The sequence below is a fragment of the Crocuta crocuta genome, unplaced genomic scaffold (assembly GCF_008692635.1).
Source record: "Crocuta crocuta isolate KB4526 unplaced genomic scaffold, BGI_CrCroc_1.0 scaffold445, whole genome shotgun sequence".
In the NCBI taxonomy this organism is placed as follows: Eukaryota; Metazoa; Chordata; class Mammalia; order Carnivora; family Hyaenidae; genus Crocuta; species Crocuta crocuta.
The window spans coordinates 2,115,658-2,133,758 of NW_027530847.1; the positions used below are offsets into that span (position 1 = coordinate 2,115,658).

Genomic DNA, 18,101 nt, shown 5'->3' on the forward strand with positions numbered 1-18,101 from the left:
CCCCCCGCTCCTGCTGGCAGCCTCTCTCTCTCTTTCAAAAATAAACTTTAAAAAAAGAAGTCAGAAGAACTGAATCTATACCGTGCACTTATTTGATGAGACACTGTGCTTAGCACTTTCACCCGCACAAAACCTGTCATGGGCAGGGATGACTGTGATCCCAGTATTCTGGATAGGAGACTAAGGAACAGAAAGGCTAAATGCCTGAGGCCCCACAGCTGTGGAGCCAGTCTTTAGATACTGGAATTTTGCTTCCTCTCTGATTGCAGCCTGAGGAGGGTGGTTGGTGATCTGAGTGAGCAGTAAAGACGGCTCAGGGGAGAAATAATTTTAGGGGACCCCAACAGTACTTTGATTTTAAATTTACTCAGCACTTACTATGTGTATTTGCTGTGTATTGTCACATTTAAATATCACTTTGTTGGGGGGAGCTGGCTGGCTCAGTCAGAAGAGCACGTGACTCTCAATCTCTGCGTTGTGAGTTCAAGCCCCACATGGCCTATAGAGATTGCTTAAATAAATAAAAATAAATATAAATAGGGGCGCCTATTTATAAAAAAAATAAATAAAAAATAAATAGGGGCATCTGAGTGGCTCAGTTGGTTAAGTGTCCAACTTTGGCTCAGGTCATGATCATGGTTTGTGAGTCTGAGCCCGGCGTTGGGCTCTGTGCTGACAGCTCAGAGCCTGGAGCCTGCTTTGGATTCTGTGTCTCCCTCTCTTTCTGTCCCTCCCCTGCTCACGCTTTGCCTCTCTCCTAAAAATAAATAAACATTAAAAATTTTAAAAATTTTTTTATGCTTTTTATTTATTTCTGAGAGAGACAGACAACATGAACAGGGAAGGGCCAGAGAGAGAGGGAGACACAGAATCCGAAACAGGCTCCAGGCTCTGAGCTAACTGTCAGCACAGAGCCCAACGTGGGGCTCAAACCCATGAACCGTGAGATCATGACCTGAGCCGAAGTTGGACGTTTAACCGACTGAGCCACACAGGCCCCCCTAAAAATTTTTTTTTAAATAAGTAAATGTCATCCTGATCCTCTACATACTACAACTATCCCTATTTTACAGATGATGCGGTTAAGGCTCAGAAACAGAGTGAGCTGCCCGAGGTCACATGGTGAGCAGCCCAAGAAAAATTTCAGGCAAGGCAGTAAGAATTTGGAATCCTGGCTCTTAATCCAGATAGGCAGACCCTAGACTTGGTGGGGACCCATCCTTACCCAGAGGTGCTTTTACTGCTTCTTGTCCATTTGGAACATGTGTGTTCCCAAGCTCCCAAGATAGGACCAGGCACAGGGTATGCACAGAATGAATGTCTGTTAAATGCCATTAATAACATTTGTCTAAATAGAACAGTCTATGGAAGCCAGAAGAAGGAATTAAAATTTTAGGAGGCTCTCCCATGTGCCAGGCATCTTAGACAGAGTCATTTAATTCTCTCAGAGCCCTTTAGCCTTTTGTTTTATTATCCCCATTTTACAGATGAGGAAAGTAAGACTCAGAAGTGATATGTTTGAGGTCACACATGGTGTTAGTGGAAGAGTCAGGGTTTGAGGCCAAGTCTGCCTGACCCCCAAACTGGTTCTTTTTCCATTGGCTGGCTCAGTGACTGAGAGGTAGGGGTGTGGAGATGGCATTGGCTCAAAAAATGGTGGCTGGTAATTATTATTATTATCACCATGTATGAAATTGATGTATAATCCTCACATGAGGAGGGGCGCCTGGGTGGCTTAGTCGGTTAAGTAGTCGACTTTGGTTTAGGTCATGAGTTTGAGCGGTCTGTGAGTTCGAGCCCCACATCAGGGTGTGTGCAGGCAGCTCAGAGCCTGGAGCCTGCTTCGGATTCTGTGTCTCCTTCTCCTCTTTCACTGCCCCTTCTCCACTCACGCTCTCTGTCTCTCTCTCTCTCTGTCTCTCTCTCAAAACTAAATAAACATTAAAAAAAATTTTTTTTAATCCTCACAGGAGGAAGGGAAGAAAGTACTTCACCCATTCTAGACTCCCATCTTCTACCAGGGCTGAAATGGTCAGCCTGCCTAGGACCCTGCTGCCCTGGCTCTCTGCTGCCCTCTGCTGGCACCAGTCAGATGTGGCGCTAGGGTGTGGAAATCAGGGGACCCCAGCATCATTAGCTGGTCTCTAGCTTATTAACAGTGTTGTGTTTTTGGTTATGGTTTTGTTTGTTTGTTTGTTTGTTTGTTTGTTTGTTTTTGCAGTGACCAATACTGGGCGGGTGGGGAACAGGGGTAGTGAGGCTCTCTAGGGCCTCTGAGGAACAGAGCTGTTGAGACTCTTTAGGGCCTCTGGTTCCTCCCTTGTGAAACGCTGGATTTGGGACTAAAAGCTCTCAGATGCAACTCTGACTCTGTTTTCTGCCAAGTGTGACACCTTCCTCATTCCTCATTATCTCTAGGAAGAAAGCCAAACCTGTTGCCCTGGGTCCTGTCCCATGTACTTCTAGCCTCTGAAACCTTGCTACTGACCTGAGGATTATCAAAACCAATTTAAACTATTATCATCCCCCCACAAAGTTTATTTGCTTGCTGGGGGGATAGAATTAGAGCCCCAGGACGCATGTCTGGTTTAAGAGAAAAAAACCCTCTCTTAATCCCCACTCAACAAAACACATCCTATAGCAAATCTCCTGCTTCCTGAGATGGTTGTTTAATCTTGCTCTCTCCTCTTCTGCTTGATTTCTATGCCAGGGCTCAATCCTTGGCCCATTTTTCTTCTTTCTCTGCTCTCTTCCTATGTTATCTTCCATTATCACACACTTTCAACATCTTCCAACTGCTGTTGATTCTCCCTGACTTCCTGCACCTAACCTTTAGCAAGTCTTATCCATCTTTCCTCCTCAATACTTCTTTTTTTTTTAAATTTTTAAATGTTTTATTTATTTCTGAGAGAGAGAGAGGCAGCACGAACAGGGGAGGGTCAGAGAGAGAGGGAGACACAGAATCCTGAAGCAGTCTCCAAGCTCTAGCTGTCAGCACAGAGCCTGACGCGGGGCTTGAACCCACGATCTGGGAGATCATGACCTGAGCCGAAGTTGGACGCTTAACTGACTGAGCCACCCAGAAACCCCTCCTCTTCAATACTTCTTAATTATATTTATTCCTCTTGATCCCTGCTATAGCCACTCCCTAGTTCTAGTAGCCACCATCTGCCAAATGGACAACTTCAACAGCCTCTGTGCAGATTGGATTTTCCAAAGATGGCCATCATAATAACTCCTATCCTATGTACTCCTCTAGAATCTTCTCATTCTTTCATCAGTCAAATTCCTCTCCTCTTGAATATGGGAGGACATTTGTGACTGTCTTGGCCAATAGAGCACTATAGAAATGATGTTATGTGAATTTCCAGCCTAGATCATAAGAACACCATGACCTTTCACCTTGCTTCCTTGGAACACTTTAACTTGCACCCCAACCACCATGCTGTGGGGAAGCCCAGCAGTGCATGGAGAGGAATAGAACCCCCCAATTCCCCAGGACCACCTGGCCTCCCAGCCAAGGAGTCCATATCAATTGGCTAGGCTTGTGAATAAGCTATCTTGAAAATAGATCTTCCACCCTGCAGACAAGCCACTGCATCTATGGTATGTGAGATAGAGATGAACAGTCCCCACTGAGCCCCGCCCCAATTACAGATAGTAACACAATTGACTGTCACTGTTTTAAGCTCTGAGTGGGGTTGTAATATATAACCTGAATAGTCTTTTAAATGGTCTCCTTGCAGGGCACCTGGGTGGCTCAGTCAGTTAAGCGTCCACCTTCGGCTTAGGTCATGGTCTTATGGTTCACGGGTTTGAGCCTCATGTCAGGCTCTGTGCTGACAGCTCAGAGCCTGGAGGCTGCTTCAGATTCTGTGTCTCTCTCTGTCTGCCCTTCCCCAACTCACACTCTGGCTCTTTCTCACTCAAAAACATTTTTAAAAATTAAAAAGAATATATATAATGAAAATCTAACTAAACCATGGTGATAGTCACACACCTCTATAAATATACTAAAAACCAGGCTAGCAGCACAGAGCCTGACCCATGACTTGAACCCATGAACTACAAGATCACAACCTGAGCCAAAGTTTTGCACTTAACTGACTGAGCCACCCAGGTACCCCTATATTTTCTTTTATTATTATTATTTAAATTTTTATTATTTTTGAGAGAGACAGAGAGACAGAGAGCAAGCAGGGGAGAGGCAGAGAGAGAGGGAGACACAGAATCGGAAGCAGGCTCCAGGCTCTGAGCTGCCAGCACAGAGCCTGATGCAAGGCTTGAACTCACAGATGGTGTGGTCATGACCTGAGCTGAAGTCGGCCACTTAACCAACTGAGCCACCCAGGCAACCCAATATTTTCTTTTTTTAAGAATTAAATTTTTTTAATGTTTATTTTTGAGAGAGAGAGAGAGGCAAAGTGTGAGCAGAGGAGGGGCAGAGAGAGAAGGAGACACTATCTGAAGCAGGCTCCAGGCTCCGAGCTGTCAGCACAGAGTCCAATGTGGGGCTCAAACTCATGAACCATGAGATCATGACCTGAGGTGAAGTCAGATGCCTAACCAACTGAGCCACCCAGTGCTCCTGTTTTTGTTCTTATCTTTGGGGAAAATTTTTTTCTTTTTGTATAGAGAAAATGTGCGCAGGGAGGAGCTGAAAAAGAGGGAGAGAGAGAATCTGTTTAAAAAAAACCTTTTTAATGTTTATTTTTGAGAGAGGGAATGTGCAGTGTGCACATGTGTATGCAAGTGGGGGAAGGGCAGAGAAAGAGGAAGAGAGAGAATCCCAAGTAGACTCCTTGCTGTTAACACAGAGCCCGACGTGAGGCTCCATCTGACAAACCGTGAGATCATGAGCTGAAATCAGGAGTTGGATGCTTAACTGACTGAGCCCCCAAGCGCCCCTGGTTTTTGTTGTTGTTGTTGTTGCTGTTGTTTTGTTTTTTTAAGCAGCCTCCATGCCCAACATGGGGCTTGAACTCACAACCCTGTGATCAAGAGTCCCATACTGTACCAACCGAGCCACCCAAGCACCCTGAATAGACCGCATTTTGGTTATCCATTCATCAGTTCATGGACATTGGGATTGTTTCCACCTTTTAGCAATAGTAATAATAATAATAAGAATGCTGTGAACAATTGTGTATAAATTTTTGTGAGGTCAAATATTTTCAGGTATATACCTGAGTAGAATAACTGGGTCCTATGATAACCCTATATTTAACACTTAAGGACTTGCCAAACTATAAAACTAGAATAACTTATTTAAAATTTTTTAAATTTTATTTAAAATAAAATAAAATAAATAAAAAAATGTTTTTCGGGAGGGTGTTACCTGGATGGGTCAGTCAGTTGAGCATCCAACTCTTGGTTTTGGCTCAGGTCATCATCTCATGGTTTCTGGGTTCAAACCTCAGGTCGGGCTTTGGGCTGACAGCTTGGAGCCTGCTTTCACTTCTCTGTCTCCCTCTCTCTGCTCCTCCCCTGCTTGCACTCTCTATCAAAAATAAACATTAAAATTTCTTTTATTTATTTATTTATTTATTTATTTATTTATTTATTTTAAATTTGGGGACCTTTTCTCAAACAGCAGATTTATCACCTTCTTTTATTTTTGTTTTGTTTTGTTTTGTTTTTTTGAGAGAGAGATAGAGACAGTGTGANTAAAATTTCTTTTAAATAATAAAGATTTAAAAAAATTTTAAGTAAACTTTACTTTCAACATAGTGCTCAATCTTGTAACCCCAGGATCTAGAGTCACCTGCTCTTCTGACTGTGCCAGCCAGGTGCCCCACACATAGACTCTTTTCTTTTTTTCTGTCCTATTTTTTCAATTAATTTATTTTGAGAGACTGAGAGAGCGTGCGTACAAACATAAGCAGGGGAGGAGCAGAGACAGGAAGAGAGAGAGAGAACCCCAAGCAGGCTCTGCACTGCCAGCGCAGAGCTCGACATGGGGTTTGAACCCACAAACTGTGAGATCATGACCTGAGCCAAAGTTGGACACTCAACCGACTGAGACACCCAAGCACCCCCAGGTGAATAGTTTTTATTTTTATTTTCTTTCTTTTTTAAATTTCATTTATTTATTTTGAGAGAGAAAGAGAAAGCCCAAGTAGGGGAGGGGCAGAGAGACAAGGAGAGAGAGAGAGAGAGAGAGAGAGAGCACTGTCAGCTTGGAGGCCAATGTTGGGCTTGAATTCATGAACTGTGAGATCATGACCTGAGCTGAAACCAACAGTCAGGACCTTAACCAACGAAACCACCTAGGCACCCCTCCTTTTGTTGTTCTTTTTTGTTTTTGTTTTTTTTTTGTTAATTTAAGTACAATAAAACCTTGGTTTGCGAGTATAATTTGTTCTGGAAACATGGTTGTAATCCAAAGCACTTGTATGTCAAAGTGAATATCCCCATAAGAAATAATAGAAACTCAGGTGATTCATTCCCAACCCAAAAATATTCATATAAAAATGATACAATACTATAATACAAAATAATAAAGAAAATACAAAATATAAAGAAAAACAAATTAACCTGCACTTGCCTTTGAAAACCTTTGTGGCTGGTGTGAGGGAGACAAGAGAGCGGAGGGTTATTGTGTAAGACGACTTTCACTATCACTAACAGAATCACTGCTGTCTATTGGCTCAACGGAATCTTTTTCTTTTCCTGCAACTTTAACAAGGAACTTATCCAATGACACTTGCTTTTGCCTCCTTTTGAGGGCTTCTGGGAAATGTGACATAGCACTGACAGTCACCCACAATCCTGCAGTGAAAGAGAGAGAGAGAGAGAAAGAGAGAAAGAACCATTGGCTCAGTTGTGATCATGTGACATTCAGCATCACGCCTGTACTACTCATATTGCAAGACGTTGCTTATTTGTTAAATTAAAATTTATTAGAAGTGTTTGCTCGTCTTGCAGAATACACACAGAACAAGTTACGTGAAATCCAAGATTTTCTGTAATCTCTGTGCCTAATGTGGGGCTGGAACTCACAACCCTGAGATCAAGAGTTGCATGCTCTTCTGACTGAGCCAGCCAGGTGCCCCCAAACTTTAATGATTAAAACTGTTTTAAATTTTCCAAAAAGTAATGAGCATATTACAGAGAGTTCCCATACATTTCACATCAAATTTTCCTTATTAATAATATCTTACATTATTATGGTACATTTGTCATAATTAACCAATGTTGATACATTATTAATTACCTAAAGTTCATACTGTATTCACATTTCCTTAGTTTTTGCCTAATGTACTTTTTTCTGTTCCATCGTCCTCCAGGAAACCACACTACATTTAGTTGTCATGTCTCCTTAGGCTCTTCTTGGGTGCGACAGTTTCTCAGACTGTCCTTATTTTTGATAACCTTGGCAGTTTTGAGAACTGGTTGGGTATTTGTAGAATGTCACTCTATTAGGATTTGTCTGATGTTTGTCTCATGATTAGACTTAGGTTATAGGTTTTTTTTTTCTGTATTTATTTATTTTTAAGAGAGAGAAAGAGAGATAGAGTGCAAGCAGGGGAGGGGCAGAGAGAGAGGGAGACACAGAATCTGAAGCAGGCTCTAGGCTCTGAGCTGTCAGCACAGAGCCCGACTCAGGGGTTCAAACCCATGAGCTGTGAGATCATGACCTGAGCCAAAATAGGATGCTTAACTGACTGAACCACCCAAGCACCCCAGGTTATAGGTTTTTGAAAGAAAGACCAAAAGACAGATTATCCACAAAAGGAAGGAGTATTTGACTGACAGCAAACCTGTCAATAGCTTCAACGGAAGACAGAAGACAGGGCTGACGGAATGTGCAGAGGGAAAATCCGCCAACCTAGAATTCCCACTCCGTGAGACTGTCTTTCAAGAACAGCATAAAATAAACTTTCAGATAAAGAAAAGCAGAGATTTTCGCATCTTTGGCGCTTTCCTTTCTTCTCCTCTTTGGGCTGTGCCTCATCTGATGTCAGCTGGGCTGGGGATCCTGGTTTACCACTGTGTGTGGTTAGTGGATCAGAGGATGCAGAATGGAGGTTGGAGGAGGGCGTCACTGCTGCGCCTCCAGGAGAACCCAGGTCGACATCTACAGCCTTGTCTCTTCATCTGTACGATTTACTGGTTTACCGCTGGCAGAAAGCCGACTTTGAGTGGGCCCAGAGTGGGAAAGGGCTGGTGGGGAGCGCTGTGAGCCACAGGGCAGTAAGTACAGTGACTGCAGCCTGATCTGCTTTGTTCGGTCTGTCCTGTAACACGAGTTTTCTCAACTGTGGAGCTGGAATACAAGGTTTCTTGAAAAACATTGAATCTGTGCTTTCCTGAGAGACGGTAATTAATAGTTCTGGTTGAATCGGTCTCACAAAGGCTTTTGTGTCACCTGAGGACTGTCTAGAGGCCTGTGCCCATTGTGAAGGATCAAGGATTGTTGTTGTTGTTGTTGTTGTTTTTAACTATTTTTAATGTTTAATTATTTTTGTGTGAGAGAAACAGAGCACTCGTGGTTGAAGGTCAGAGAGAGAGGGAGACACAGAATCTGAAGCAGGCTCCAGACTCTGAAGTGTCAGCACACAGCCCAATGAGGGTCTTGAACCCACGAATTGTGAGATCATGATCTGAGCTGAAGTCAGATGCTTAAATGACAGAGCCACTCAGGCGCCCCAAGGATTATTGTATACTTTGGTAAAATTTCCAATTTGTATCCTTCCTATCTGGAGAAAGAAAAGAAAATTCTTTAAATCTAAAATAAAAAAAAAAAAAACAGAGAGAGACAAAAAGAAACTTTACCATTAGTGTACCCTCTTTCACTATAGGACATTCTAGAGGATATAATTCATGTTTATTTTTGAAGGAGAGAGAGAGAGAGAGACAGTGTTAGTGGGGGAGGGGCAGAGAGAAAGGAAGACAGAATCTGAAGCAGCCTCCAGGCTCTGAGCTGTCAGCACAGAGCCTGATGTGGGGCTCAAACTCACAAACTACGAGATCATGACCTGAGCCAAAGTTGAACGTTTAACCCACTGAACCACTCAGGCACCCTAAAGGATATAATTCAAAGAGAAAGAAAATAATCCCAGAAGAAAGTTCTGAGATGCATGAAAGAGCAAAGAGCAAAGACGTAGGTAACTCTGAATAAACGTTCACTGTGTAAAGTGATGATAATATCTGATTTGTGGGATTAAGAGGAAAAAATGAGCACCAAAATACTAGATAAACACAGCAAATAATTTGAGAGAGAGTAATTAGAGTAATAGAGTTAATACAATGAGAGAATATAACTTCCAAATAGTAGAAAGGAAAGTGTCCATTTGTAAAATGTTTAAAAAATAGCAAATATAAACAATCGCTTGTTTAAGATTCCTACATACACATTACCACTGCAAAGAAATACAAGGACATGAGTATAACAGAATTCATTAGTGGTAGTCACTGGATGTGGGAAGGGGGAATGTGATTAAGAAGGGGGGTGAGAGAGCCTCACAGATGAATTGATTATGTTCTGTTCTTTACTTTAGTATGTATGTATATATGTACATATTTATGGTCATGTTCTATTATTTAAACTGCATTGTACGTGCGTGATTATTTTCTTCTTATTCTTTTTTTTGAAATTTTTTTCTTAAATAGTTTATTGTCAAGTTGGTTTCCATATGACACCCAGTGTTCATCGCCACAAGTGCCCTCCTCCATGCCCATCACCCCCTTCACCTCCCCCCACCCCATCTGCCCTCAGTTTGTTCTCAGCATTCAAGAGTCTCTCATGGTTTGCCTCCCTCCCTCTCCCCAACTATATTTCCCCTTCTTCTCCCTCATGGTCCTCCGTTAAGTTCCTCCTAATCCACCTATATGTGCAAACATATGGTATCTGTCCTTCTCTTTTCTTCTTATTCTTTATGCATTAGCAAGATGTTTTAATTATTTTAAATTTATGTATTTATGTATTTATTTATTTAATGTTTATTACTGTTGACAGAGAAAGTGTGAGTAGGGGAGGGCAGGGGAGAGAGAGGGCGACAGAAGATCTGAAACAGGTTCTGCACTGGCAGAAGAGAGTCTGACGCAGGGCTCGAACCTATGAACCATGAGATCATAACCTGAGCCAAAGTCGGACACTTAACTGACTGAGCTACCCAGGCACCCCTAAATATTTTTAATACTTAAAAGAATTAAATGTAACCCTATCAAACTAACCATGTTAGTTCTTCACTGAAGCCCTCCAGTATCCTCTAGCTTGGAATAAAATCTGGGTGTATTTCCTTGTCTAAGAGGATCTGCATTGTTTGGCTCCTGTGACCTTTCTGCACCTTCTCCCTTTATATTAAGCTAGGGCTATCCCAAGAAGCCAAAGCCTTTCCTACCTGAAGACCTTTGCACGGTCTCTTTCCTCCGGGCATAATTGGCTCCTTGTCAATTTTTAGGTCTTAGCTTGAATATAACTCCTTCCATGACTACCCTCAGAAGGTCCTTCTGCCCCTTGTTAATTCTCCATCATTGTCCTCTGTTTATTATTTTTTCTCAGGCACTCATCAGTTTGGTAGTTATTTTACTTGTTCTGTTGTTTGTTTAAGAAAGACTCCCCCATTAGAGTATAGATTCCACTAGGGCAGGACTGTATACATCTTATTTATTTATTTAGAATGAATGAGGGAGAGGTGCAGAGGGGGAGAGAGAGAGAGAGAAAGAGAGAGAGAGAATCTCAGGTAGGTCTGGATCCCATGACCCTGGGATCATGACCTGAGCTGAAATCAGGAGTTGGACGCACATGTGACTGAGCCACCCAATATTTTTGAATGAATAAATAAATGAATTGATGTCAGATATATTGAAAGAGAAGGCCCAGGAAATGTTTGTTTTATCAGAAAGTATGTGATTTTCCAGGACGCCTCAGTGCCCCAGTCGATTAAACAGACTCTTGATTTTGGCTCAGGTCATGATCTTGCAGTCGTGAGATAGAGCCCCACGTTGAACCCTGCATAGAGCTCCGTGGTGAGTGTGGAGACTGCTTGGGATTCTCTCTCTCTGCCCCTCCCTGCTTGCTTACACACACACACTCTCTCTTTTTTTTAATGTTTATTTATTTTTGAGGGAGAGACAGAATGTGAGTGGGGGAGGGGCCGAGAGAGAAGGAGATGCAGAATCTGAAGCAGGCTCCAGGCTCTGAGCTAGCTGTCAGCACAGACCCTGACACGGGGCTCAAATCCACGAACTGTGAAATCATGATCTGAGCTGAAGTTGGACACTCAACCGACTGAGCCACCCAGGTGCCCCGACACACTCTCTCTCTTAAAAATAAGTAAATAGTAAATAAACTTTAAAAAAAACCCTGAAAGGTGATTTTTCCACACTTACCTTAGCCACATTAAACAAAATTTGTTGAATAAGTTAAAAAAAGAAAGAGGGATGCCTGGGTGGCTCGGTTGGTTAAGCGCCTGACTTCTGCTTAGGTCATGATCTCACAGTCCGTGAGTTTGAGCCCCGTTGATAGCTCAGAGCCTGAAATCTGCTTTGGGTTCTGTGTCTCTCTCTCTCTCTGCACCCCCCAATAAACATTAAAAAATTAAAAGAAATAATAAAGTAAGAAGGAAAGAGTACCAGCTGCGGATGGCATCCTTTTAAGTGGAAACCAGAACCCTGTTCTGCTATTCATCATTCATTCATCAAACATTACTGGACTTTTACTGTTTGCCAGGTCTTGTTCTGGGCTTTAATGGTGGGCAATATAGTGCCTGCCCTGACAGTGGGAGATCGCTGGGTCCTGCCTAAAGGCATGAGGTGCTGAATTCAGCCCTTCTCCCAGCCTTCAGCCTGGAAGACCATCTCCCTCTTTATCTAAACTCCTTTTACTCTCCCTCACCAAGCATTCGTTCATTCACTCACTAATTCGTTTATTTACTTAAGAGGTATTTATAATGTCAGGCGCTGTGCTAGGTGCTGGGGTTATAGCAATAAGCTAGGTAGAGTTCCTGCCCTCAAGGGGTGTCCAGTCTAGTGGGGAGACAGGGAGACAGGTGATAGTCAGGTAAACAAACACGTGAAGCATGGAGTACAAGTTGTGATGAGTGCTGTGAAGGAAATGAACAGGATGGTTGTGGGAGAATTACATTTTTTTCTCAGCTTTAATTTGAACAAGCATTTTAAGGAGGCATACTGAGTCCCCTGCACAGAGACAGCAAGATTAAAAAGTGTGAGTGTGAGTTCCCTCTCCCTGCCTTGTGGAGAGGTGAAGTCCTTGTTACTGGAGACATCCAAGCTCAGACTAGAGGCAGAGCTCTCAGGGATGCTCTAAAGGGCTTCTTGCTTGGAGTAGGGTGGGGAATTGGAGTTGGTGACATTTGATGGGTCCTCCTTTTTTTTTTTCTTTTTAAATGTTTTATTTATTTATTTCTAGGAGAGAGAGAGAGAGACAGCATGAACAGGGGAGGGTCAGAGAGAGAGGGAGTGACAGACTCTGAAACAGGCTCCAGGCTCTGAGCTAGCAGTCAGCACAGAGCCCGACGCGGGGCTCGAACCCACAAACTGCGAGATCATGACCCAAGCGAAAGTCGGACGCTTAACCGACTAAGCCACCCGGGCGCCCCGGGTCCTCCTTTTTTAAAAAATGTATATTTATTTATTTAAAACATTTCTTTAATGTTTATTTTTGAGAGAGAGAGAGAGCAAGCAGGGGAGGGTTAGAGAGAGAGAAAGAGAGAGAGAGATGGGGGCAGGAAGAGACACAGAATCTGAAGCTGACTTTAGGCTCTGAGCTGTCATCACAGAGACAGAGCCTGATGTGGGGATTGAACCCATGAGCTGTGAGATCATGACCTGAGCCGAAGTTGGACACTTAACCAACTGAGCCACCCAGGCGCCCCCAATGGTTCTCCTTCTAACTGCCAAGAGTTGAGGATGCTAACATTCCTTTGCCCCCAGTTCCACATGCCTAAATTCTGTGCATCTGACTTTGACTAGGATCCTAGAGTAGCCCAGTAGGAAGGGCCAAAGCTTTGGAATCAGAAATAACTTGTTTCATATTCAGGCTCTGCCGTTTATTTAGCTGTATGACTTTGGACAAATCCTTTCCCTCTCTAAGCCTTGGTTTTTCCCTCTGCAAAATGGAGATGATAATGCCTCTCTCAGAAGGCTGCAATGCATATTAAAAGGTGACATATAAGGGAAGCACTTGGTTTGGTTTCCATCCTACAGGGCACCATGGACTCTTAGACTTTGAAAGTCTCTCAACCTCCAGTAAGATCCAAATTCTCCTGGAGTCCAGTATGGTGTCACAGAGAGCCCTGGTGCCAAATTGACTGGGCTTATCACTTCATGTTCCAGAGCCTCAGTTTCCTCATCTGCCTAATGGGGATAATAATAGGACTTACTTCCTAGGTCGGCTTGAAGATTAAAGGAGATGATCTATGGAAAGCAGTTAGGTTAAGCAATGGATCATGTAAACTTGCGTTATTGCTGCCATCATTGGGTCTGTTTCCTGCCCTGGAGCCCGTGCATAGAGACCTTTCTACTTGACTAGGGTCCCAGACTCTAGGTCCAAGGGGTTGGGCCCACAGGGCCTTCAGTGGGAATTTGAGACTAGTAAATTGGGCAACTCCCCTTCCTCTTTCCTTTGCCCTCCCCCTTCTCATCCCTTGAGCCTGAACTGGTTTCCTCTGGGAACTCTGCCCTGGGGTTTGGTGGGGAGCCAGGCTTGTGTGTGTGTGTGTGTGTGTGTGTGTGTGTGTGTGTGTGTGTGTGTAAGCCCAATTCCTGAGCCACAGCAGCAGAGAGGCATCAGCTGACCACAGTGGTATTCCTCCAGGGAATTGGTACAGGGTTCCTGGGGGCAGGCTGACTGAGGAACAGCTGATTGGCATTGTCCATACTGTGTGATCACAGACACACATACACAACACTCACAAATTTGCACATAAAACACCCATACACATACTCATATATATACACACACAGATACACATGTACATATACACATGCGTACATCACTCTTTTTTCTGGCTCTACATCCTCTTCCTTCTCTGCTAGCCTTCTCTTATTCTGTGCACATCACCCTTCTCCTTCATCCCTTCCCATTATAACCATTGAAAACAGTCCCCTAGGGGAAGAATTCTGTATTAGGGCTTTTTCTCACCAAGTTTGTCTGGGTCTCATTAAGTCTTTTTTAAGCAGGGCAATACGTGGAGGGACTTTTAAGAATCTGGCTTCAGGCTTGGGTCTTGGGAGAGGAGTCTGGTCTCTTGTCCCTCTGGTCTCTTGCCTCCTGCTTGATTCCTCCTCTTTTCCTTCTCTGTCTTCTGAGGGAAGCTTCCAGGAGCCAAGAAGGATGTAGTTCTCATTTATCATAAGTGTTTACTTTTGTAAGTAACTTACTTGGTAAGTGTCCCTAATTTTCTCAGGTCGTTCCACCATATTTAGAGCATAAAAACCATACTTTTTAAAAAGTTTATTTGAGAGAGAGACAGAGAGAGAGAGAGCGAGAGCATGAGCAGGGGAGGGGCAGAGAGGGAGAGAGATGATCCCAAGCAGACTCCGAGTTATCAGCACAGAGCCCCACATAGGGTTTGAACCCATGAACTGTTGAGATCATGACCTGAGCTGAAATCAAGAGTCAGATGCTTAACCAACTGAGCTACCCAGGGGCCCCTAAAAGTCATACTTTTAAAGTAGCAATGCATAGGGGCACTTGGCTGCCTTAGTTGGAAGAGCATGTGATTCTTGATCTCGGGGTTGTGAGTTTAAGTCCCACATTGGGTGCAGAAATTGCTAAAAAAAAATAAACTTAAAAAAATGTCAATGCATAATGCTATATTTCCTTCTTTCTTCCTCCCATCCTTCCTTCCTCTCTCACTTTCTGTTTTTCATATTTATTGAATATCATATATATGTCAGACCTGTGTGTGTGTGTTAGTGTGTCTTTTTTTTTAAAGAATTTTTAAAGTTTATTTATGTATCTTTGAGAAAAAGTGAGAGAGCAGGGGAGGGGCAGAGAGAGAGAGAGAGAGAATCTCAAGCAGGCTCTGCACCATCAGTGCCAAGCTGGATGAGGGATTCAAACTCAGGAACAGTGAGCTCATGACCCGTGAGGAAATCAAAAGTTGGATGTTTAACCAACTGAGCCACCCAGTGCCCCTAGTAGTGCCTTTCTGTTTTGATACTTATCACTCTAAATTAAAGCTATTTGACTGATGCCCATTTTCCAATATAATTGTAACTCATTTTTTGAATGCTTACTATGTACAGGAATTGTGCTAACACTTTACTGGCATTATTTATTTATTCCTTATAATAATCCCAGGGATAGTAATTTTAAATTTTAATATTCTCATTTTATAGATTATGAAATAGAAAGCTAAAGGGGTTAAATAAGTCATCCAGGACCATGGAGATAGAAAATGGCATAGTGTTATGTGTCAGTTATATCTCAATAAAGATAGGGGAGGGGATAAAGGGGACAGTAAGAATTTGAACAAAGAAAATCAGGGCACAAAACCCACCTTCTTTTTTTAAAAAAAATTTTAATGCTTTATTTCTGAGAGAGAGAGGCAGCGTGAGCAGGGGAGGATCAGAGAGAGAGGGAGATACAGAATGTGAAGCAGGCTCCAGGCTCTGAGCTAGCTGTCAGCACAGAGCCCAACACGGGGCTCGAACCCACAAACCATGAGATCATGACCTGAGCCAAAGTCAGACGCTTAACCGACTGAGCCACCCAGGCGCCCCCAAAACCCACCTTCTTAACCACCATGGGATCCTGCCTCTCAGTGGGCTGTATGTACTGTGAGATGAGCCCCTATCTTGTTTACAACTACTTGTTTACAACTATCTTGTTGTAACCTAGTGTTTGTATGCCTAGTGCTGTGTCTGGCATATAGGGGATATTCAGTAAGTATTGGTGAATGAATGAATGAATGAACTGTAAACTCGTCCTTTGCTGCTATGTGGGCTGCAGAAAAGAGGAGTAGGAGTAAATGGGATTGGAGACTAGACAGAGCCAGGTTTTAGACTAGATGTCTGTTCTTACTAGTGCTATGTCTCAATTTCCTCATCTATAAAATGGGGGTAATATACAAGGCTGTGCAGGATGTGTGAGGTTTAAATAACAGCTCATATGGCAGCGTAAGCAAACTGAATAAGTGACATCTATGTATTAGATGTACATGTATGTACATATTATACATGTGGCCTCAGTGGCTTTTCAGTGGCATGGAGCCATTCCCTTATTGTTGAGATAGTTGTGTTGGTCTGTAGTTATTTGCAAACATAAGTTTGCTGTGGACAACTTATGTACCTGTTTTCTTGTGAGTTCCCTTTTTCCCTTGATCACATCTACCTGAAGGTGCAAGGAATCTATATAATAATGTGGCCCTAATGATTTATTGTGCAACACATCCCTGCTAGGAGGAAGCTGGAGATGAGGGGCAGATATGAAGGCAGGCTGAGGTGCGCGATTTGGGGAAGGTTTTTCTGGTAATGATCTCACTTCACTTCTGTATCTGGCAGCTGTTTGGCAGTGGTTCACCGCCTAGGCTCTGGTGTCAAACAAACCTAGGTTAGAGTCCCAGCTCTGCCCTACTCATAAATGTGTGACAGGGGCCAATTAGACCTTCTAAATCCAAGTTTTCCCTTCTGTATAATGGGAGTGTCATTGACTGTAGCTACTCCTCGAGGCTGCTGTGACGTCGGGGATATCACAGGAAAATGCTCGGATAGGCCTGGCCTATGGTAAACATTCGGTAAACAAAAGCTGCCATATTGATTGCACAGGGGCTACAGTTTACAATGCATTTTCGCATTGATTTAATCCTGACACGAACTCCATGAGGTAGGGATTATTGGGAGCCCCATTTCAAAGATAAGGACATTGAAGCCCAGAGAAGTGAAGCCACGAGATCAAGGTTGACATGGAGCTAACGGAGCGACATCCAAACCCAGAGCCCCCACCTTCCGGCCCTGTTTCCTCACACGAGGAGTTCTGGGTTCTGGAGCCAAGTCTCTCAATGTGGGACTTCAGGCTTTTCTCTATTCAACTCTTTTTTTTTTTTTTTTTTAATGTTGCATTTATTTCTAGGAGAGAGAGAGACAGCGTGAGCAGGGGAGGGTCAGAGAGAGAGGGAGTCACAGAATCTGAAACAGGCTCCAGGCTCTGAGCTGGCAGTCAGCACAGAGCCCGACGCGGGGCCCGAACCCACGAACCGCGAGATCATGACCTAAGCGAAAGTCGGACGCTTAACCGACTAAGCCACCCAGGCGCCCCTTGTCTATTCAACTCTTAACAGAACACGGGGTTAATTTTCTTTTTTTTTTTATTTTACAAATAGTTTGTCAAATTGGTTTCCATATAACACCCAGTGCTCATCCCCACAAGTGCCCTCCTCAATGCCCATCTCCCCCCTCCCCCCCACATCCATCAGTCAGGGGGTTAATTTCTTAAACTCCCTTCCAATTTCGAGGTGCAGACCCTGTCCACCAGCTCCCCAACACCTAAACAGAGCCAGCGGCGTGCTCATTTCTGGTGGGCGGGACCTGTCAGCGTTAGAAGCCACGCCCCATCTAAGCCACGCCCACAGACCGAAGCTCCGGCTCCACACCGGGGAAACTAGCTCCTTCCAACCCCTAACTACGGAGTCCCTGGGGGCTCGATGTCTGCCTCTTAAACTCAAGCCGTGTCCCTGGGAAGCGGCTCCCCTCCATACATAGCTCTGCCCCGACGCCCGAAGCCTCGCACCAGGATCCCTGGTTCTCATCCACGTCGGAGAGCTACGGTCCTGGCCCTCGACGTCCTTGCCCAGCTCAGTCTCCGTCGCAGGATCCTGCTCCAGACACGAAGCTCCGCCCCCGCATAGCCCCGGCCCCTCCTCATTCAGGGGCTTCTCTCCTTACCTATTGACCCCTACCCCCACGGCACCCTTACGCCCGCAACCCCGAAGTAGTCCCACACCGCATCCTTTAGATCCAGGGCGCAGCCCCAGTCCTCCAGCCAGCTTGCCTGCGGCCCCGGCCCTCGCCGTTAGCCACACCCCCTGGGCAGCCCCGCCCCCCAGGCTCCACCCCCAGCGGCCGGGTGTAGGGAGGCGGCTGGCCCAACCGGGCCCCCGCCGCCCTCTGCCCTAGGCGCTCGGTCGGAG

The 18,101-nt window shown here is 44.2% G+C and overlaps 1 protein-coding gene across 1 annotated transcript in view; it reads left to right on the forward strand.

Moving 5' to 3' along the window:
* The first annotated feature begins 8,024 nt into the window (after window positions 1-8,024).
* Window positions 8,025-18,101, forward strand: part of SNTA1 (syntrophin alpha 1) — a 37,918-nt gene continuing 27,841 nt past the window's right edge. The window contains exons 1-3 of the mRNA XM_077769374.1: window positions 8,025-8,102; window positions 16,632-16,709; window positions 17,674-18,039. Of these exons, the coding sequence (XP_077625500.1) occupies window positions 8,025-8,102; window positions 16,632-16,709; window positions 17,674-18,039 (522 nt within the window). The remainder of the gene's footprint in view (window positions 8,103-16,631; window positions 16,710-17,673; window positions 18,040-18,101) is intronic.